At 39.4% G+C, this 22985-nt stretch overlaps 2 protein-coding genes across 3 annotated transcripts; both read right to left on the reverse strand.

Annotated features, from left to right (window-relative positions):
• Positions 1 to 728: 728 nt before the first annotated feature.
• On the reverse strand, positions 729 to 4669 carry LOC106657895 (otopetrin-3-like). Of its 2 annotated transcripts, XM_014379592.2 has the most exons (9): positions 3668 to 4669; positions 3386 to 3610; positions 3052 to 3302; positions 2699 to 2922; positions 2032 to 2574; positions 1662 to 1921; positions 1471 to 1604; positions 1175 to 1407; positions 729 to 1084 (listed from the first exon to the last, which is right to left on the reverse strand). In XM_014379592.2, the coding sequence occupies exons 1-9, from the start codon at positions 3688 to 3690 to the stop codon at positions 782 to 784; spliced, it is 2196 nt and encodes a 731-aa protein (XP_014235078.1). In that variant the 5' UTR covers positions 3691 to 4669; the 3' UTR covers positions 729 to 781. The 2 variants fall into 2 exon arrangements, with proteins under 2 accessions (XP_014235078.1, XP_014235079.1); XM_014379593.1 differs by lacking the exon at positions 3668 to 4669 and having other exon boundaries at positions 3392 to 3395.
• A 7050-nt stretch (positions 4670 to 11719) lies between these two features.
• LOC106657879 (tankyrase-1-like) lies at positions 11720 to 15519 on the reverse strand. Its single transcript, XM_014379575.2, has 5 exons — positions 15269 to 15519; positions 14456 to 14982; positions 13858 to 14374; positions 13395 to 13770; positions 11720 to 12246 (listed from the first exon to the last, which is right to left on the reverse strand). The coding sequence occupies exons 1-5, from the start codon at positions 15269 to 15271 to the stop codon at positions 11936 to 11938; spliced, it is 1734 nt and encodes a 577-aa protein (XP_014235061.1). The 5' UTR covers positions 15272 to 15519; the 3' UTR covers positions 11720 to 11935.
• Between the last annotated feature and the right edge of the window lie 7466 nt (positions 15520 to 22985).

The following is a 22985-nucleotide window of genomic DNA, read 5'->3' on the forward strand; positions in this document are numbered from 1 at the left end:
GACTCACGCGCGCGTGAGGTCGATCTATTCGGAAAAGTTTCGTAGCGACGTATACACGCACACGTATATATATGAGATCGACAACGAATTCATACGCTAGGTAAAAAATACGACTAAAAGGCGCGGAAGAGAAGCTTTGGTCTTGGTACTCGAGTACATTTTTGCGGGTATGTACACAGGGGCTGTTTCTCTTGCAACTTGACTGGCTGGTCTTTAGACGCACTCTGTGGTCTCGTAGTATAGCATACGTAAGTAAATCAATGCTTCTCTCTCTCTCTCTCGCGCTCTGTGCGCAACCTCCTCGTTGTATGATGTGCGAGTATACACACACTCGCACGCCTATATAGACAAAGGAAGAACCTCTTGTGTCTCTCGACCTACTAGTGCGAGCTATACGTCGGACTACTATTTAGTTACTCTCGGCACTTTCAAGGATGTTGCTCTCACGCGCTCCACTCGTCTTTAGACAAGTCTATATATATATGTGTGTGAATACATGTATGCCACGGAACGCAGGAATTGATTGCAAGCTCAGTAGAACCGCCAAAGCTAAAATGTTATGTGTCGACCATATCTTGGGAGCCACGCGTGTATTTATACAGTTTCTTGACTGCACTCCCGGCTAAGTGTTTATTTTACCGCTGGCTGCGAACGTAAGGCTTTTCCAGGACCCACGCATCTTGTGCGCTCGCCAGGCCTTTTTTTATTAAAAAAGTGTACTCTTGAGATTAATCTTAAACGACAGACATTTATTGAGAATAGAAAAAAAAAGAGATAATTTTCATTTGATATGGTGGCTGAGAGGCGAGCCGAGCAGTAGCGGCCTGTACTTGTAGCAGCTCTTCCACACCTCGAACAAGCATATAGCCGAATGGAAGCGGTAAAATATTGCCAGCGGTATGGAGAGGTGAGTTATGATGGTCCAAGCCCAGATGCCAAAAAATTCCAGATGATCAGGCCTGACACCAGCTCGAGACTTCTCCAACGAATTGACCGCCCACATGGCGATATTGACCACAATGAGGAAAGTGATGAGCTCCTTGCCGGGCTTTTCGTTGGATCTCGAGCGTCTCCGCCAGGCGATCTATAAATTGCAATCGAGACGCGGGCCAGGATAATGGATAATCGATCGATCGCGAGCAACGCGATTCGCGTCTCTCCGTGTATACCGTACCTGTATGAGAATGGTCTGAGTCGTGCTCTGCAGGAGAGCGAGAAAATTGGCGGCCAAGCATATGATCCAGGTCGGGCCGCGCGTCAAAATGCTGCCGACAGCCCCGAAGATGCAGTGAAGATAGACGCCGGCTTGAGCTGCGGTCAGCAGCGTCGAGTCGAGATGAGGTGGCTTCGTATTACGGTGATCCAGCGATCGTAACTTGAGCGCACCCCCGACCGACGCTATCATACCTGCCATACAGAAAGGATAATCGTTGGTCGAGCTAACGCGTCGTTCGATTTCGAGCCACGAACCTGCTGTCTGTATGGCGGCCTCGAGCGACGTCACCTGCTCGATGGCCATCTGCGGATTGGTCTCGCGCAGAACGAAAAACATGATGAGACTCAGTACCGTGGCGGCGACCACGAGTATACCGCCAAAGAGGCCCCTGTATGCCAAAAAAAAAATAAGAAAGAAAGGATGCTCGAGGTGATATATATATTACCTGTGCGCACTACCGCAATCGATGCTGAGCTGATGAACCGATCTGCCGCCGATGAGGTGCGCGTTGGCCTCGGCGTGCTTGCGCTGATCGATCCTCTTCCACATCTCGAACAGTATGACGGCGCAAATGAGACTGAACTCGATCGTGCAGGGAAACAGAAAGGGGCTCGCGTCCCTCAGCAGCTTGATGAATATGCTGTTGTCGCGCTCCAGCGAGTGCTCCAATTGCTCCATCTCGTACTGAGTCTCTTCCACCAATGCCTATGCTCACATCACAGAATTTCGTATGGCTACGATTGGCATCGACACGCATCGCAGAGAAAAAAGAAAGAATCGAGGATGAAAGTGCCTCACTGGATGAAATGACCCACCTGCAGCCACTCGCAGATGTTGGTCGCTATGAGGTGCATCAGGCCGAGCTTGGCGAAGGCCGCGTGCCTCGTCAGCTCGAGGTCTTTGCTGTTGAGAAAGATGAAGTGCATCTGAGCGGTGACGAGCAGGAGGCGCGAGGCCGGTATCAGAGCCCGAAACGGACCGTTGCTGAGCTCGGCGCCGATCTGCAATCCGGTGAACACGAGACTGCCGGCGCCGAAGCCCACCGCCCCGAGTCTCAGGCAGAAGCTGCCGTACTGCTGGGTTCGATACGGCTGTCCCAGAGCCGGCTCCGCGGCCCGCTGTTGGCGCTGCATCCTCTCGGCCATGGCCAGCTGGCCGCACTTGCAGTTGATCTCGATGGCCGTCGACTCGACCTGCTCCTTCTTCTGGTGCAGCTGCTGCGACTCGACGAAGCTGTACGTGCTCTCGTGTCTCACGTGCTTCACGATCATCTTCTTCAGGGCCTTGTCTCGCAGCAGAGTCGTGTAAATGGCCACGACGAACGCCACGCTGCCCAAGTACAGGTACAGGTAGAAGCCCTGAATGCGCGCGAGCGTAACAGGAGGAGCGACGTGTGAAAGATTGACTCGGAAAAAGCTCTCTCGACGTTAGAGGCTCTGATTGCCGCACTTTGGGCGAGGTAAGTAAGTATAGGTCAATCACCTGGTCGAGTGCTGCAGGTACTTGCTGGCTGACGCTGGCCGTCACTGGCACGGCTACGCCCACGACTACGAGCAATTTCGCGTAGAGGGTACTTATGCTCGACATCAGTTGCGCTTGCTGTTGTCTCAGCCGTGTATGCCGCTGCTGCTGCTGCTGCTTGGCATGTCCTCCAGATGGATCGTCCGGCCCGGATCCAGCCCCCGTGAAACTGTTTCTACTTTTATCTGCTTGGCATATTATTGCGCGCGTACATATTTAATATTAACATCTTAACATGAAGCATGTATTTTTTTTCTACAGAGACAGAATTTAAACATTTTTAAGAAAACTATTGCAAGAGAAAAATGGCGAACCTTTGTCGAGATTGAGATTTGCGAGCGGTAAATTGTGGACGGCAGTGGCAGCCGCGCCGTTGACGTTGACGATCGGTGTGGCGGACGTCAATTGCAACAGTATTGGTCGACTCGTCGACTCCGGGTCTACCGGACGATTGCTCTTGCTGCTAGAGGATATGGATGCCTCGTTCAATTCCATGCTCAGAGCTTCTTGGTCCTGCACGCACGACGGCAAGGACATGTTGCTGCCGACGCGCGTGAACAGCGCACTGCAATTCACAACGTGTCGATTTGATCATTAAAAAAATGCTCCTTCGAAAATAATCTTGTGGATTAAAGAGCAAAAATTAACCCGAACAATGCGCGTCGATGGTTATTTAAAACGGCGTTCAGAGATATGCTTTGACGGCGCAGGCTCTGCGATCTGCCACGCTGAGGACCATATTCGCTCTCGGTCGCGCCGCTCTCCAAATCGATCGATAAATGCGTGGGAACTCTTGGACTGCTGGTTGACGATGACTGCGAAGCCGCCTGCATCTGGCTCGACGTTGCTTGTGGAGTATCCACGCACTCGTAGCTGTTGTCAAAAAAGTGTTACTTATATGGCACTTGCATCGTAATGTACTATACTTACGCATTGAGCGATCCGTTTAGCATTTCGAAACTGCAATTTTATGCCTGCAGCGACTGTTCGGTTGCTCGAGCTCGCTCTTTTTCACCCGTCAGCAATGAGTTAGATACTATTACAAATTACTATCACAAAATTGCAAATAGACTGAACCCAATATGTTTAATCGTCACTGTTTGTAAAATTTCGACGGAAATACAAACTCGATGAAAAGCTCGCTGTTCTTTTTAAACATCATGCAATGATTATGCAATATTTTCTCTTTATCCTCCAACTCAGCTCAAGATTGATAAAAACTGCTTTGCAGATAATTTCTCAGATAAGTTCATTATTTTTTAAAATAAAAATACCCAAACATCTCGGCTCTAATAGAATATTTTCTAAACACAATAAGTTATAGTGAGGGGATACTGCGTAATGACATTAGTCGAGGCTGCGAGCAAATTAATATTCCGGTAGAAGCAAACAAAATCATCGATGAAACGAAAGTAAAATACGATTACAATCGCATTCCAGTGAGTGGATGTTTCGATGTCTCGCGTGCGTACGACGAGCTCGTCCATTAAGTCAATAACGCCTTTTATGTAGTCTACCTATACAGGCCTATTTATAGAGTATAATAATTTTATTATAATGTTTGAGCATGTATTGTGCAATTAAGCGCTAAAAGGTATATCACTGTTTCGAAACACTCACGCATACGCACACACAAGAGCACGCACATGTGCAAATTCACATGTATATACAATATGTATACGCTACTACTATCGGTCTTTCAAAATGCTATCATTCGATGAGCTGGCATCCAACTAAGCACCGCCAAGCTCGTAAACACGGCCAATTATTTAAGCTCACATGCATCTAATTCAAGTTTCGTAACACTTATGGGAATTTCGGACCAATAATAACACAACAATGATAATGATCGTGACTTTTTGAGTGAAATGAAAAGAAAGAGAGAAAAAAGAAACGACTATCGAATGACGGACTCTCATGGATGTAAGCGATGCGCTACTTCTGCACTACCGATTCCGTGTGGCTATTGGTGATCCCGATTTGTTAGTTTTGTACACGAGCAGTGAGATCGCGTTGCAAAACTAACACGCGACGACGCCACTACCAGAGACACGTCGGTGTCTAAGTGATTGCTTTTTGAATTGTTTGACTTATTAATTATTATCATTTGGTTTTTTTTCTTTTTTTTAGCTTTTTCTCTCTGAGTCTGTGTGATGAGTTTATTGTGTTTCGAGATATATAACGCGAACAATTTTTAACCGAAACATGGATGAAGATCGTGACAACAATTATTTTTGTCGATGGTTGGTGGAATTTTTTTATTTTTAGATGTTTTGATCAACCGAATCTTTACACTTGCATGGATGAAATATTGGATTTTCTTTGTTATTGAGGTAAATTTGTTGTATTCGTTATAGAAAGGTCCCACAGAATAACTTTTTTGAGCGTACATTCATTATACAAGATTGAGTTCTATAACATTGTAATAGTACTTCTGAAATAATTTAACACGATAAGAAGCTGCGTCGAAAACAGGCATATTATTTGCAGACTTGGTTTGGTAGTATTAGTTTCGCGATTATTCGCCATGTCCGCACAAGTATTCGTGCTTTTGAGCTTTTAGTGGTGGCGTGCTAAATGACTCTAATTGCAGTGAACCTGCAAACATGCAGTGTTTTTTACGAACTCGTTGTTTGATTTCGTACTGGAACTTTCGGTGGATGGCCGTAAGTCCCCCGTTTCTCAAGTATATTCCAGTCATCGGCACGGATATATACATAAATTTATTGCTCTCTTGCCAGCTACGCCCGCTGTTCACACCCTCGCTCGCGAGAGAAAAGTCAAATTTTGCCTATCGAAGAGAGAATTCAAGGTGAGAGGGAGCTTGCAATTCCGGAAGTGACTTCATTACTCGTTTGCTGATGGGCTCAAGCCGCTATCTGCGCGTTTGGTTATTTTCTCTCTCTCTCTCTCCCCCCTTAGTGCAAGGATTGGGTAAGTAGAAAGTGCGAAGGGAGGACCGTCGCTAGAGCGACAACATTGCCTACGGAAGTACCCGGATATGAGTTTCCGTCGCGGACAATTGGCCTGCCCTGGCCCCCCACATCTCTCGCGCTCGTGCGCGAGAAACAAAATTTAATAATCGATTCCGCACGCTATAACCATTGCAACATGCGTTAAACCATCCCTGATGTCTGCAACCAAACGATTTTGTCATTACCGGTCTCTTTCCTGTCGCTCAGCAACTCTTGGCTCAGCTCTTTTCTATCTTTCTCTCTCTCAGCTCCCTTCCTTTTTTATCTCTGTCTCTTTTTTACTCTGTGTTAATATCGAAGTTGGAATTTTCGCGGCGCAACGAAAATGACACGCTTTAAGCATCATATTTTACTCGAAGCTTGAGTATTCCGTTGACTCTCGATGTAAGAGCTCGTCAACTTTTTCAAATCTCCTTCACGAATTAGAGCTGCTCCGAGCTTTCTGCTGGAACTCTGTGAAAATTCCAAAAACGTCTTGCATCGCATTCCAATTTTGAATATTGTAATATAATAGTAATATAACGGGTATATCCGAGTAAAATCAGAGCTGTAGCTGAGCGTCGAATGGGCGCCGTGCTATAAGAGTATTACGTGCACACCCGCAACTATACACACACACACACACACATGTTGAGCACGCTGTGGAGGTGAGTTACTGCAATGTTCGGCTATAGTGCGACTGCACATGCATCGCCAACATCAATGGACCAAGGGGAATGATGAGAAATTTCAATTCACGCACCACGAATCAATTTTCAGCAATCGAATGCGAGCTCTACTCTAGCAACAGCGTGTCTATCTAAATATGCTCGTACGCATACTCCCTCCCAAGCAGCAGTAGCAGCAGCAGTGCCTATACACGTGCATAAATGCGAGCCACGAAATTCACGTGTCATTCAAGCTCGTTCTCTTTCCTTCCCATGAGCATTGGTGACGTCTAGCTGTGTATACGCGTGCACTTTACACACACACACACACACACACACACACACACACACACACACACACACATGTACATAGATATCTGCTTGTGCTCGCGCGCAATTAATATAGCACAGGTTGGGCCATCGAGGTGTGCGAATCATTTGGTTCGAATCAAGCGTGAATATTAATAATAATAACAATTTTCAATGATGTCGACTGATGAGGAAAAAACAATAAGCTGCCTTGATGATAATAACCATTCATACATATATATACGCCTGCATGCAGTATACATTTTTAGAGCAAAGCCGTTGATTTTGCTACTGCTATTTTTACGTCTGTACATGTAAATATTTTTAATGGGAAAAATAAAGGTGCAGTACGTAAATGGAGTCAGATCGTGTATGGTGCGCGATACACGACGCCCTGATATAATGCATAGGTGTATGCGTTCACATGCCGCCACGTTGCTCGACAACAATTGACTTCGATATTTTTCAATTAAAGGCCAACAAAAGAAATCTATACAGGTTCGGCACACTCTGTTACGTACACGCATATAGGCCACACGTACATAATGCCTTACACACACAGAGACACACAGAGACGCATAGATACGTATACGCTTGAGCGCTCATCTGAAGAAATGAAAAGTTTTTGTTTACGTTTCGAATATAAAGCTACCTGATACACTCGTATACGCCTGCTTGTACGTAGTACATACGTGCACGAACCTATAACGTATAAAACTAAAGGCTACACGCGATGGATACATTTTATCCATGATATTGTAAATCATTGTTAATCAATAATTGTTCATATATACAGCAGAAACTCCTAATTTTCGTTAAACCCCTCACCTTGTGCACAGTCGCGCGAATACAAATGATAAAATACATCTAACGACTTTTTTTAATCGTTGTTGACCGTAGATGAATAATACGAGTTCTCACGAATATTTTCGAGTCGCTGGACTGTTGCACACAGACGCTTGCAGCGCATCACTGCAAAACTCGAGTCTTGCAGCATAATCAAGCGAGATATATATATATATAGAGAGAGAGAGAGAGAGATTCGCAGAATAATTAGATGCCTCGTTGTAGGCATTGCGGCAGCCGCAAAATGTCACCTGGAACGTGGCGAAAGCTCTCTGCGCCTGTCGGAAGAGCTGTCACGAGCTGCGAGCCTATACGCATCTGTGTGGGTATTATATTGTGCGTGCGATGTGTGTGAGAGAGTATTATATATGTACGCGCAATAGATAGTTATATGCGATGGCGTTAACGCCTCCTTCTCTTTTGCTCCTGATTCGCGTCCTCTGCAGAGTATACGACATTACAATTTGATAAAACGAAATGTGGACATTGCTTATTGCATAAATCGAGGTCTTAAAAAAGCAAGTTGAGCTCGAAACTTTTCACGTTGATCGTGACTCAACTTACATTATATTACGCCGGTAGATTACACTTTTGTTGTATTATCGATACTCAGCGAGAATCTCAATGGTACCGGTTGAGTGCGATTTTGCTAACAATTGCAATTTATGTGGAGCGCGAGAAAAATAAAGACAGAGGCAACTGATTTGAAATATATGTAATGGCCACTTGTAATGCAATAGGCTAAATCAGAATTAGTGCAATGGGCCAAAGTTAAAATTAAAGAAATTATGTACTTTCAAAGAAAAAATTGAAAAAAATGAAAATCCTTAAATTTTCAACCCTTTATTTTTTGAGACAATTTTTTCTGTTCTTTCTTCTTGGATCTACAGAGCCTAAAAGTTAGATATTCATTGTTCAAATTTTATTCTGCTTTTTTGTGGTGAATGATATTAGATATAAATTTTGTTAAGGGATTAAAATTTTAATTCCTTGTGGTAAAAAATCATGTTTATGAACTCGAAACTCCTTAAAAATGTAAGAATAGCATAAAAGTCCAAAAATGAAGTAGTTCATATCTTTCAATAAGGCTAGAATTGAAATATATTACTTGAAAGACCAAAACGCAACTTTTGCTAAATTTGGGGCGAAAAATATGGAAAATGAGGGAAAACCATGTTACCATTTATATATAGCTTAAAAAGAGCATAACAATATAGATATAGCAGGTAAATGTACGTGTGTTTGTGTGCGTGTGTGTGTTTGGGTGTATGTGTAAAAAGAGAGATAGCCTGTACAATGCAGACGAGCGTGTGCGCATGAATCACGATTCTATTTAGCTTTTATTATATGTGCACAGTAGTGGTAGCAGCAGTTTTCAGAGCAAAAATAAACGAATGAAGTCGTTGCCTCCTATCTGTACTCTGCCCTGCGCACAAATTCGCGCTCATTCAAGCGAGGGATCGATGAGTAACGAATGACTGTCCTCCTAGCACTCATGCACGCGCATTTCAGTGTATAATAAAGAACTTTCGACGTTCTCGAACCATACGGAAATAGATTTCATATATAGAACTCTCCTTTGTCGCGACGGACGAAGGCAAAAAAAACTGAGGCTTGCAACAATTGTTGATGCTCGCTAGTGGTGGCACATCGGTTGCCTCGCGCGAATTCCAATCGGCAACTCTGAGCTCGCGCACTCGTTCATTTTCGTCGCTTTTTATATCAGGACTCGATCGAGCGTGCAAGCGTATCTCCCACTTTTATATTTATCGGAAATTGTGTTAATATGAACGCGAAGCAATTGCCAGTGGAATTCTTGGTCAACTTCGGCCTCTCTCGCGCGCGTCGATACTAAATGGAAATGTAAATTTTGCTCACACGATGATGATTGCTAACATTATATATCTCTCTCTCTCTCTCTCACTACCTTTATTTCTTTTCATATAATGCTCTCGTTAATATAATTCAAAATAGATGTGCACAAACAATTGACACACAATCCTCGTGCATGCCGTATTTGTGTTATAACAGTGGTACTTCTACAGCAGAAAAGATTCCATTCATGCTCGGTTTGGATCGCTTGAAAAAAAAACACTTTGACGGTCGCATGAGGTGAAAATTCAATATTTTACTGAATTGATGATGATGATATCGGAATCTGTAAAGCTAAACGTAAGGACTTACGTGTGCTATATATAATCGCTTTTTTAACATTTTTTTAATTACGCATTCCAGAAGTAATAAGCGTCCTTCAAAAAATTTGTAAAAAAAATTCACCCAATTTTGAGAGCATATAAAAAGCATATAAAAGAGAGAGAGAGAGAGAGAGAGGGAAAGGGGAAGAGAGGAAATATATTAGTACAAAATGTGTCTGACGTTGTAAAAGAGCTCAAATTTAAATTTTGGAATGTTGAATGCAGGATGGAACACTGTTAACATTGTCGTATGTATTATACTGTTGCCACTGTAAAATACGTGGCATGTTACGTGCAAATGTACCATCGATATACACGTATACATAAATATTTTTGTGATGGTGGTGTAACGTGCATGAAATGTTAGATACCTTCGAATACTCGTTATTGCAGACGGTACAATTGGTTTTAAATTGCTTCAGCTTGTGATATTGTTTTGGCAGTTAGAGCTTTTAGAAATATTTTAAACGAATTTCTAATCATATTTAAACTATTTTGGTATTTGCAAAGCGTATTTCACTAATCCTTCAACTAAAACCATGAAGTTTCAAGAAATAAAATAATTTTATTTATACTTCTTTTTTCTATAATAGAATAATCTACGCGTTGTGCATACTTTCTCTTCTCATTCCTAATGAATATACTTTTCACTTTATTTAATCAACTTATTAAAAGCACCCCCATGAGCATGTATCACTTTTTAGTCGTAAAAAAATTTTTCGTTTTAGTTGAGTTTACGAAAACGTTGGAACGTAAACGTTGAATGTGTTTACGTTCCATAAAAAAGCGAATATATGACTTAGTTTTTGAATTGATGTTATATGTACACAATGTATATCACACAATCAAATGATAAATATTCAAATCCGATTTCAGCTCGGTAAAATTTTTCCGTCCGTCCTGGTGAAATTTATAAATAAAAACTTTGATGGACTAATTTATGCAAAAATCGAAATAATAATAGTGTGGAATGGCACAATGATAGAAATAGTAACAGTCATGTATCATACCTAACAAAGATTTGTGCCTCATGCTATAGATAAAATAGAAATGATACATTGAACCAAAATACAGTCCTTTGTTACATACAAATTACACAAAACTGTAGGTAAATCGATAAAAATATTATCTTTGATAGTAAAAGATTAAAAACACTTGTTTTGTGCACATTCCATTTAATACATATATATTTTTTTATTTCTCAAAAAATGTACAGAATAAAAAATGAGAAAAGTCTCTTGATCAATGTTATATTTTTTATATATATAATTCTGACTCTATCCAGGATTACATGTATTGTAGTACCACTGATTACAATTGGCTGTAACAGATGAAAATTTGTATAAATAAAACTTTCCCTTTCCACATATTGAGCTCACGTGATTAAATTTTAGCGCGTACGTTGACCATTACAAAAAATGATACAATAATTTTTATACTTCCAAGACAAATTTTAAATGACTTTGGGACTTAATATTATAATAGTACTAGAATTGAATATCCACAAACATATAAAAAAAATGATAATTTTACAGTCTTTCAGGTTGTATATATTCAAATTGAACCCGTTGAAAATGTATAACTTATCAAAGGTGTGCCAGCCTATAGCCCGCTGTATACCCTGGTCAAACGCAACATTTTTACACCATTGGTGTAACGCTTTTTCCCATAAAAATGTTGCAATTCTATCAGGGTACCGCGAGCTGATACTTCTGAGGTAGCCCGAAATAAGCTGATACCCTTTTTCATTCAAATTATACTTATGTGGATCGATACATTTTGAAATCAATGATTTCTTTTCGCGTATGACAAAAAAGATCACGCAGACTGAGAAAATTAGTCTTCTCAGTAATTAACAATCAATAGTGGTACTGTTTGATAAATAATATTCAAGTTTGTTTTTTAAGTCATCAAGTAATGGTTTACCCAATTTCTCTCGGGTACGCGCACATCTTCTTATTACGTATTGATGAGATTTAATCTTATTTGGTACTTCGTCGCCATTTACTCTTGGCCTTTAATCAAGTTTCATTCAGCTAAGCAGCTTTTCGTGTAAGTTAACCTTAACAATTAATAAGTATGGTACTTTTGCATTGTCACAATTGAATGTCAATCATATGAAATAGTTCTACTCTGAATACAGCTACACATTTGAAATTTTATGCATACGCAAAACGTCCTATGTTTTGTTGAATTAATTATAAAAATCCTGAAAGCCATAAAACATCATTCGTAACGAAACTTTTCCCATAATTGTTTCAATTCTTCTGCGTGATATTCGAGCGGATTGTCACGATCCTGGCTTGCCTTTCTAGTCATTATTTTTTGGTCAGACTTTTTAGTGTATCTCAAAAGGATATCTAAGATCTCGTGATTTCCTATGAGCATAGCTCGCTCGATCGGTGTAGTGCCGTCTTCATTCGGATTATCGACATCGGCACCAGCATCGCACAACAAAGCGACGAGTTGAGGATTTTTACTTCTCATCGCATCCGGCATCAGTGAATTAATTCCCCCAATCAAACTAACATCGGCACCTAAGATGATCAAAAGATATTAGTTGTAGCAAAGAAAACAGATCGATTGACTTAAGGGGGGAAAAGCTCCTTAAAATCGAAAAAATTTTATTGGATTTTTGAGTAGGATTTTTTCTCCCCTTTTCATTGCATTTTTCGAAGTTCCAAAATTTTTTGCTGTTTCCGTGAGCTTTTTTCCTATGCTTTACGGGTTAAATTTTTTCTTCTTTTGCGTTTTCTGTCGAGTAGTGTTTTTGGTCATCCGTCGTAACTTTCAGAGTACACTTTTTCAGAACATCAATGCTTACGAACACAAGCACTTTAGGAATGATGGAACTTATAAGTCACTCTCAAACAATACTTTTATGGCTTAAATTTCGCTCAAAAATCTGCCTCCCCCCCCCCCCTTAATCCGACACATATACCTTACAATCGGCTTTTTTATTTTATTTTTAAATGAAATTTTCCTTTTTTTGTATTTTTTGGCTAGTAATATTTTTCAGAAACGCGTTGATGTAGTGTTACTTTCAGAACGAACTGTTGAAGTTACAGCCCCAGGGTCGCGTACACTTTTTCAGAATATGAATAATTGTGTCCGGGACTTCGGGGGAAGTGATAGAACCCTCAGGTCGCTCTTGATTAATAGATTTATAATTAAGATTAATTAAGACAATAAAAAGAAAACGTAAATACTCAAGTCTTTGCGTAGAGTTATCTGCAGCTCTAATCACTTCGCCTGAGGTAGTGATCGTAACTGTTCATTATACAAACAAGTGTACAAAACTCGGACACTGTAGTTTAAACGGTTTGCAACTAAAATAAGGATAAGTGAGATGCATTTAAAAAAAAATTAAATGCCAGAAAACACAAAGTAAGAAAAATGCAGCTCTCAAGCATGGGAAAAAGGCTCGCGAAAATAGTAGTATCTGGGCGAAAAATAATCATTTTGAAATTTGTATAAATGCCTACAGAAAAGGGAAGAAATCACATTTAAAAAAAGAAAAGAAATTCTATTTAAGGATTTATATGTCTTGTTAACGCTATCTATACTATGATGGTGGTTTTTAAGGAACTGGTGTGAAACTGATGAAATTGTCACATCGATCCAGTTGAACTATGTTCAACTAATTATAGCTTTCAATTGTAATGCAAAATATGAAAAAACGTACCCAATCGAAGCAGCTGTCTAGTTATTTCAACGTCTCCTTGTTTGACGGTAGTCTGGAGTAACGTGTTGCCGACCAAATCTCGACTTTGAACATCGACGCCATGATTCAACAGCAGCATGACAACTTGGCGTTGATTGTTTTTCAATGCTTTGTGCAAAGCCATTCCGATTGAGTCCGTGTTAGCACCGTAGGTCAACAGCATTTTCACCATGCTTGCGTGATTGCTCATCACGGCGGAGTAAAGGGGTGTACGGTTCCATTTGTCGGTGACGTTGACGTTACAACCATAACTCAAAAGTATTTGCATTAAATTCAGGTGATTCTTGTGAGCTACGATATGTAAAGCTGTCATTCCGTTTTCATCCTGCAAATGTATCTGAGAAAAAAGAACGAGAGAAGAAAGGACGCAATATTGCGCGAGGCTCGAGAGAATAAAGAGATATTTTGGCAGGACAGAACTCACATCGGCTCCCAGAAGAAGTAACATTTTCACGCATTCCTCTCGATCGTATTGGCACGATAAGTGCAGAAGCGTCTGATTATTGATGTGTCTCAAATCTACGTTTAAATCCGGTATGGTAGCCAAGATTTGTTTAGCACATTCCGTATGATTCGAAACGATGGCAATGCTGGCGGCGCTGTGGCCTTGCTTCGTTTGTGCCTCGGGATCGGCACCGTAGTGAAGCAACATGCTAACTATGTAGGAGAAGCCTTTGAGAGCGGCCACATGCAACGGCATAATTTTGTAAAATTGTGAAAGCGGTTGATTCACATCGGTACCATTCTGAATGAAGAAATCCACCATCTCGCTACGACCTTTAGCCAGTGCAATGTAAACCGGCGCTATGCCACTATTATCTTTGGCGGAGGGATCGGCTCCGTTCTCGATCAATTCGTCTACGATTTCCAGACTGCCAACGTCGCATGCCGTGTGCAGTGGAGTCTCGCCCAGATCATTCTTGCAGTGGATCAAATTTTCGCTTGAACAAATTGCAAAAAACAAACCAGTGAGCTTGGTCGGAGCATAATCACGTTCATGTTCGAGCAAGTATTATCAATACCTCATAAGCAGCATCGATATCTTGTCGTAGCCTACCCGTATCGACAAATGCAACAGAGAGTTGCCGCAGCAAATGCACTTGGAGCGTAATTTACGCTTTTGCAACTCATCCTTTACAAAATTGCACACTTCGTCGTAAGGTTTCGTGCTAAAGTATTGACAGAGGCGCGTTTCATTGTTCCAGTGATCGCTGAATATCCACTTAGTTACCTCGTCGGTTTTGACATTGCCGTACACGTCGGCGAAGATAGGCGTTCTTGGTAAGAATTTATCGAGTGCCTCCAACAGTCCTGGTGTGGGAGGCGTCACTAGATTTGGCGACAATATGCCGTCGGATAGAGCAGGCTTGATTTCGAGAGGGGGAAGAGTCTTGCCAAATTTTTTTGTCTTCGGTCGAGTATGAGGAAGCGCAGGGTCGTCCGAGTCTATGTTTGTATCGTTCCATATCATGGCGTTTTGTTCACTGCCTTTATTATTTTTACCATTCTTTCCTCCTGACGAGTCTACGGTCAGCTTCCTTTTCCTCATCTGAATTTTAATTCATTTTGACGTTTAAACAACTATTTTATTCGACGATATTTCAACTATTTCAGACTCTATTGAGTTTAGTAATTATCATTCATTCACATTATCTCGTAATAAATCAACAGAAATTACTCCATACGTACATCAATAACGTAAACATTAGAATTTCATAAAATTTGGCACTTTCAGTAGTATAGAAAATTAGGTTAACCAAGTTTTAAATAATTTAAATACATTTATAAATCAATTTTTAGCGTATGATTATAATAAATTAAAAATTAAAACTCACCATTTTTTGCGAAAAAAAATCAAAATTAACACAAAACACTAAATGCTGGTGTTGCAAACATTCATGAAAATGAGTCTCTCACAAGATGGAACAAAACTGAGGTGGAGATTTTACTTTTTTCTTCTTTTCTAATGCTAACTACCAGGAACGATAAGATCTCAAGTATAAGAAAAAAATATTAGTCAGAGAGCCTCGTGACTTCGGGGCACCCATGAGCTCATTTCTCACCGATCGCCCATTTGTAATTGTAGCAATCAAAATTTTCTCACTCAATGCTGTGGATATACTTGAAATTTGTTTACACGGTTAAGTTGATTTAATTTCGTGTGTGTATACTAGTTCAATCACACTATCGTCTAGCTGATCCAAATTGTTCAAAGTGTCCTAAGCAAGAGATAAATATTATCATTGATAATATTAAATACAATGATGATATCTTAAAAAGGCATGATAACAAATCCTTACTGATAGTCGCCGTTTTTTAGATTGTATGTAATTGGTTTGTTAAATGTATAATAATTCATTTTATAATATATTGGTATTGAATTAATTGTTGACGAGGTGTAGGTAGATTTTACAATTATTACCAAAACATATGAATTAATTTCAAATGGAGTTTTGTACAATGTAAATATTAATAGAAATAGTCTTTTTGCCCTAGTATCAATAAAAATGTTCTCTTCATTATTACAAAGATATGCAGCGACGAAGCAAACGAAAAAGTCAAACAATCACGGGAACCGCACACCAAGAATATTTTTATAAATTAAGAAGGACTAAGATCAAGTTCATCTAACTTGACCAGGTCATGAATAGATAGCATAATTAAAAATATACTAAATAGTTTATATTTTTGGTAGTATACATATTTTAATGCATAATACAAAGCGTAATACAGTATACATTCCGTTCGATGAGTGCAGGCAAGATGGTCTATGAACACTTTAGCGTTTGAGTGACTATTTGATTTCATAAAAATATTTACTAAGTGTCTGATTTTCAATTTAGAGGAAACTCAAACTATATGAAAAAGAGTAGAATTTAGCGCTCTTTTTTCCTTACACACGTGTAAACTCATTCATATAGAAACAAACGTCCCTGAAATTTGCATGCAATATCGCACTACATTTCTAAGTTTGTAGCTGCGTGTTTGAGGGGCGATTGACTTATGGAGATCTGGACCCCACGTTTTTATCGGCCGAGACACGCAAAGTTTCTTTTATTTTTAACTTTTTCTGTAATTCGAATTTCGACAAATGGCTCTATGGCGACCTTCATTTTGTCTCTAAGAATAAGTAGTTAAAATTACAGCCCATTCTATTGAGCAGATTTCCCGGAAAACTGGATTGAAAATTTTGATCAAGCCATGGATCAAAAGTCAGGATCAAAAATTTTAATCCAGTTTTCCGGGAAATTTACGCAATGGAATGGGCTGCAATTTTAACTACTTATTCTTAGAGACAAAGTGAAGGTCGCCATAGAGCCATTTGTCGAAATTCGAATTACAGAAAAAGTTAAAAATAAAAGAAACTTTGCGTGTCTCGGACGATAAAAATGTGGGGTCCAGATCTCCTTATGCATAGGGTGTAGTTTTACGATGCGTTTAGAAAATTACTATCAACTCGACGGTCCGTTGCCTGTATATGATACACGATCTTATATATAAGTATAGCAACTGGCGTTAGTAGAGAATTGTCTCATAGAAGTTTGCAGCTCGCGCTCGGCAAGCTCGAGTAGTACATTTTACGCCCTCGCGTGATACACAATGCACCTTTATAAGTGTACATATTTTGGATGCGATATACACAATGAGTCATTTGTATTAAGTAAAGTTTCCACGGTCTACTTTTTGAACGAGTAAAATATGTGCATCATAAGTATATACATTTATGTTTATCTGAATTAAGAGTATAAGTATATTGTACATCATCATTAATAATTTCGTCAAAGCTTTACTTTTACAACACACTTCTACGAGAACAAAATTTTTATATTTCGAAATGTGTTCTTTATTACAAGAAATTTTTAATTTTATTATTTTCTGTTGGCTTCAAAGAAGCATTTTGTCAGTAAAAATTGGCAAAAATAATGTTTAGATGCTTACACTACTTTTTTATATCTGACAATTAAATACTCATGGTAAAATTTACGCATTCAAATTAATACTTCTCGATTTTTTCAATTTTTTGACATTTTTAACGTCTAAAATAATACGTACCTATCGATTGCATCATTTGAAGAAGAAAAAATAAATTTTCATACCAGCGGCCCGAAAGTGACTACTTCCCTGCCGCTGCGCAAAGCGGGAAGAGCGATTTTCGGGCCACTGTGTATGAAAAATAGTATACAGGCCTATGCCGCGAAAAAAGAAAGCCCCAGAGCACATGTTTATCGGCCTCGGCTTCGCCTCGGCCTCTAATTACACGTACTCTGGGACTTTTCTGTTTTTCGCGGCCTAGGGCAGTAATATACTAAAATGTTACACATCTTATTTATTACCTTGATAATCTATTTCAAAATGCGAATTTTTTAAGTATGTAATAAGCTGCACAGGTTTCAAAAACTTTCATCAACCTTTATGATAATATACTCGTATAATTTTGTACACTCAAAAATGTTGTAGCTTAAAATAAATTACCACTGTACGCGTGGGAAAATATTCATTAATTCAAATTTTATTTTGCCATACGTTATAAAATCGTTAAAACTATGGATGATGAAAAAATTTCACACGACTCATGGTGTATGCACATTTAAAAAGTACGTCAGAAGCAAGTACAAACTATTTCGAAATAAGTACAAAAAATTTAGTGAAAAAGAGAGAGACAGAGAAAGAGAGATAGAGAAAGAAAAGCACTTCGTACCTCTTTTTCACTCTTTAGCGTCAATTTCACCTGTCCCATACACGCATATATATTCGGAAAACTTGCTTGCGAGTGAATATTTAAACTAGCTACTACCAGCAGGAGAAAATGGAGACAAAAAAATAGATAAAAACTTTCGAATGAAAGTATGCTTGTGCAGGGCAAAGGTTACCAACTATGTGTGTATATGTAACGGTATGTACGATGCTGAAGTATGTGTGAAGTGATCGAAGTGAGAAAAAGAGAGAAAGAAAGAGAGAAGGAGAAAGAGAGAGAAAGAGAGAGAAAGAGAGAGAGAGAGAGAGAGAGAGAGAGAGAGAGAGACAGAGAGACAGAGAGTAAACTTAAATAAAGACTAGAACCTTGTGAAAATAACGCAAGTTTTCTGCAGTCTCCTTTCTTTCTGTCTCTTTCTGGTACCCCCCCATATACTTTAAACATATATACGCATCAACTCCAAGTTCGTCTCGGACTATATATCTAAGCAAAGCAGCCGTTTTCGCCCTATTTTGTCCTGCACGACTTTTGCTTTTATCTCTAGTTCGCTCTTCAGTACGTAATAAGAGTATGTGCACATGTGCTCGTCTACCAGAAGGAAGGTGGTAGTTCAATCTCTCGATGAAACTTTTTTATCTTCTTTTCTTTCTCTCTTTCTCTCTTACTCTCTGCTCATTTAAATATCATTTGAAAATACATGCATAAATATATGAAAGAAATCTGAGTAGTTGATGCAACATGTGCTTGGCGTGTGTATAACTTTGATGTGTATAACATACAACAACCACAAAGATGGATCCTAGTTGTCATTCTAAAGATATGAATTTTCTTTTGATCCACTTGTATACGTTCTTTCTTTTCTTGTTTGAAAATGACTTATACCTCCTGATGGCCGCATGCATTTATAAATACATGCATTTGTACAGCTCGAGCTCAGAACGACCTTCGTGCTTCAGTTGGCATATTGTTTGTACTATTTTAAAGTTGCCTAGTTTCATGAATAAGTTATGATAATTCAGTTGTTTATGCACTGTATATACAGGATGATTTTCCTTAATTAAATGAAGAGATGATTGAACTTTGTCAAGTTAAGAGCACAAAGTTATTTCTTGCAAAAGCCGGCAAAATTTTATGTCACTCACAATGAAGCGCAAAGTAGTTTATCGAGCAAATACGTAAAGGAACAACAACAACAAAAAACTCACTGAGAAAATAATCTGGAGTATAAATTAATCGGTGAGTAAACTTTACAGTTTAAATGCAAAAGCTTTTGAAGAAGTAACGTAACAAATTCTTACGAATGAGAAGAAACACGCTTTTAGTTGGTAAAAAAACTAGAAATCGATAAGATATCAAACGAGGATGTGTTGTGTGTACTTGAATCGGTAGTTAAGGAGTAAAGTAACCCTAGTAATTATAAGTATCTCGATTCGTAATTTTACCGATATATCGAAACTTGTCTGCGTGTTTGCATAGCTTATATGTAAAGTATGAATTCTCGGTTGCTAATGCATGTGTGTGTGTGCGTGTGTGGGTGTGTGTATGGTAGGGCACACCGGAAAACTAATCCTAAATACCACGAGGCTCTAATACTAATGGTGGCCTAGAGGCTTTGCGAACAAGCGCGACCGTAGCGAGTCTCGTTCTATATGTACGTAAGTGAATTAGCCTCAAGTTAATCTCAAGTTAGGCTGGTATCGCGAGAGATATCCTTGCACACGCGCTTACGTATCCCAATATAAGTGAACATGCGTCCATGTATTCATACACTAGCGCTTGTGCACATATATTCCGCAGAGAGTATAACGATGATGGCTTTTACCTTTCTCTGGATGCAATGTACGCGCGTTTAAAGCTCAGCCCCACGTGTGCCGAGGTTTGGCTATATACTAAAGCAAGTTAGCGAGGGAGAGAGAGAGAAAGCGATTTCGGCGCTGCTGCTGGATGTCAGCCAGCCTTTGCGGAGCCAACGAACGACCGCCCCTTGACGGAGTTTGAGTAGCGGTTAGCCTTCCATAGGCTTGGCGCGTCAATGATACGCGTGCAACACAAAAGCAGCAGCAGCAGCAGCAGCAGCAGCACACGCTATCCATGTCACGAAATTGAGGCTCACAATGCTGCGGTTTCCGTGCAAGTTTCAAAAAATCTGCAGCCCAACAACACGTGGCAACGCATGTATCTCAATTCTTCACCATAAAGCTAGATTGCTATGCATATATACATGTAGCTGTGCGTGCGCGCACATCCGAGCACTTGTAGAATACCTATCGCGAAAGTCGCGAGTGCACGTAGAAACGATCAAGTTGCTCCAAACGAGGCTGATACACGAAATCTCAGTTGCTCCGTGCGGCTCGAGCTTGCGCGTGCTTCAACTCCGTCTCTCGTATATAAACGTCGACTAGGCGCGTTACTGATGCGAGCAACTGGGCTAATTATAAACTCGTTTGAGAGCGAGAGAGTAGCTAATATTTGACGTTCATGCGGATAAGAGCTTCAGCCTGGAATTAGCGGGCCTAAACTCGCAAATACATCGCATTTAAGGTTTAAGTTTGGATGATACTGCTATGCCAGTTGCAAATTCTTCAATCGCTATGATCCTACAATTATATAGATGTTTAGTGTAAAATTAACGTTTCAGGATTCTCGTGTGAAAAATGTCTATCGAATAAACGGGTGCACCGCAATCGATATATCTGCAACAGTGCATTATGATAAAGCGTTGAGATGAAATGGTCACAAATCGTGCAAGTTTCGTCGACAACGAACCAATATCAATGGGTACGGCTCGCTTGCCACGAAACCCGTACGTCTGCTTCCAGTCTATTTGCGTACATATTTTTCTCTTGGCCCACTGAAAATTTTTATCATCAATAACATTATTGCGTTCACTTAAAAGTAATATTGATACAAACTTACCAAATTTTCTGAATTTTTTGCCTAAGATGTAAGAGCCTCTTACTAAGCGCTTCATCGCATAACTTGTTATTTTTATGTCCTACTTAATATCTGCGCTGAATCATTAGTAACGAGGCTGTTACTTCATACATGGATACGTATAGTTCATATAAATCATTGATCAGAGAACGCAGGCGGAAAACTGCATAATTCCGAATGATATTTTAACATTCATTATATAAACTGCAAATTGCAAAAACTGCAAAAATATTCATTATGACACACTGAAAAAGATTTGCAACAAACATTTATTTTCCGCATCAAAAAAAGCTTGCATTGTGAAGCATTGTTCTTATGAGAAAAGGGGTGTTCGGTACCTCATCTGGCTGACATTTCAATGTAAGAATAAGTAAAACAACATTTTTTTAAAGCAAAAATCAAGATTATAATAAATATTAATTTATATCCGAGAAAAATACTCAGTCAAACTTTTTTGCTTTGCTCTGCGCACGAAATCTTTGTAGAAATTTTTGTAACACTGCAATAATTTTTTAATATTTTGCATAAATTCAAGGCTGCAAATCATGATTGAATCATGTTTCAAGACTTGTTAAATGATTTGTTCTGCATTGACCAAAATTTTTCCAATAATTTTGTCCGTAAGTATAGGTTCTAATTCTTCATTGTTTACAACCATTTCGTCAGCTTTTCACCAGCTGCCAATGCATCAAGAATTTCGATATTTTCGGCCAAATTCAGAACTTTTTTATCGCGCTTTTTTTCGTTTGAAAACGGTCTTTTTTGCGTTCGTTGAGTCATACAAAAACAAAAAACCCAAATAGTGAGGTTGGGTCACCAACGAGGGTACCGTGAATACGACAAATTGCGACAATCCGTGATTACGGGGGTAAATCCGTGTTTATTGACATGATTTTTTTGAAAGAATATGAACGAGTCAGCGGATTTACCTATGCCCTCATAATGTCAACAATATTTTTTAAGGTACGTTTTTAAACAAGGTTAAAAGGGCAAACATTTACTTACGATCAATAAGCAGTCACCTACAACATTAAATCTCAATATTAGAGTATGTTTCTCTCTAGGGGTGCTGTGTATCAAGAGAGGTAAGCGAACTCTATGAGAAAGCAAGAGAGTTAAGGGCAATATAAACTACATGATAGGAGGATAGCTTGATGCGCGCACACTCTTCTCCCTCTCTCTCTCTCTCTCTCTCTCTGATGATCACAGGGATTGCCACTGACGCCACTATACTGTCCCCTACATTCAGTTAATTGTGTTGCTTACTCCCTGAGAGAGACAGAGAGAGAGAGAGAGAGAGAGAGAGAGAGAGAGAGAGAGAGAGAGAGAGGGGGAAAATTTCTCTACTGCTCTCCATGCTCAGCAGTAGTGGTGCCAATTAATAGATTACATCATTTACTAATAACAATCTTTAAATTTCCGAATTTCCCTATTTTTTAAACCATGTTTTTTGAATAAAATCTTGTATAGCTTTTGAAAAAACTTATTTTGCTCTGGTAAAATTCAATTTTACGTTGAAAAAGCTTATTCGCATAACTTCTAAGTCAGAAGTTCTGACCCCACCACCAAGGTCACCATTAGATTCCTCATTAGAAAATACGTCAGATATGGGTTTTTTTAAGCTTACTCCAAAAAATTTTCAGGGATTTCCAACTTTTTATGTGATTTTCAATGCAAAAATGGTATTATTTCGTATATGTGATACAAAAGTGCATATAAACAAAAACACTATCAAAATTTTCCGTGTTTAAGCATTTTTAAAATTTTTGGTGTTGATTTCAGCCCGCGAAATGAAAGAAAAAAATCTGGATTTGCTCATATACGATGGGAAATTTTGCTAAACTTTTCGACTTTTTATAAAAAATAATAGCTTTCACTACTTAAAAAATGATCCTCGCAGATACGATGGTTTAACTGTTGAG

The sequence above is a fragment of the Trichogramma pretiosum genome, unplaced genomic scaffold, assembly GCF_000599845.2.
Source record: "Trichogramma pretiosum strain Unisexual culture from Peru unplaced genomic scaffold, Tpre_2.0 scaffold12, whole genome shotgun sequence".
Lineage (NCBI taxonomy): Eukaryota > Metazoa > Arthropoda > Insecta > Hymenoptera > Trichogrammatidae > Trichogramma > Trichogramma pretiosum.

Excerpts from the sequence above, each read along its gene's own strand:
- LOC106657895 (XM_014379592.2), bottom strand. The coding sequence starts at position 3,690 with ATGCTAAACGGATCGCTCAATGC. Across the intron at positions 3,303-3,385 it reads CATCGACGCGCATTGTTCGG|TGCGCTGTTCACGCGCGTCG; the intron begins GTTAATTTTTGC and ends TGTGAATTGCAG. Across the intron at positions 1,085-1,174 it reads CTCAGACCATTCTCATACAG|ATCGCCTGGCGGAGACGCTC; the intron begins GTACGGTATACA and ends TGCAATTTATAG.
- LOC106657879 (XM_014379575.2), bottom strand. Across the intron at positions 13,771-13,857 it reads TACTTCTTCTGGGAGCCGAT|ATACATTTGCAGGATGAAAA; the intron begins GTGAGTTCTGTC and ends CTTTTTTCTCAG. Across the intron at positions 12,247-13,394 it reads TAGACAGCTGCTTCGATTGG|GTGCCGATGTTAGTTTGATT; the intron begins GTACGTTTTTTC and ends TGATCATCTTAG.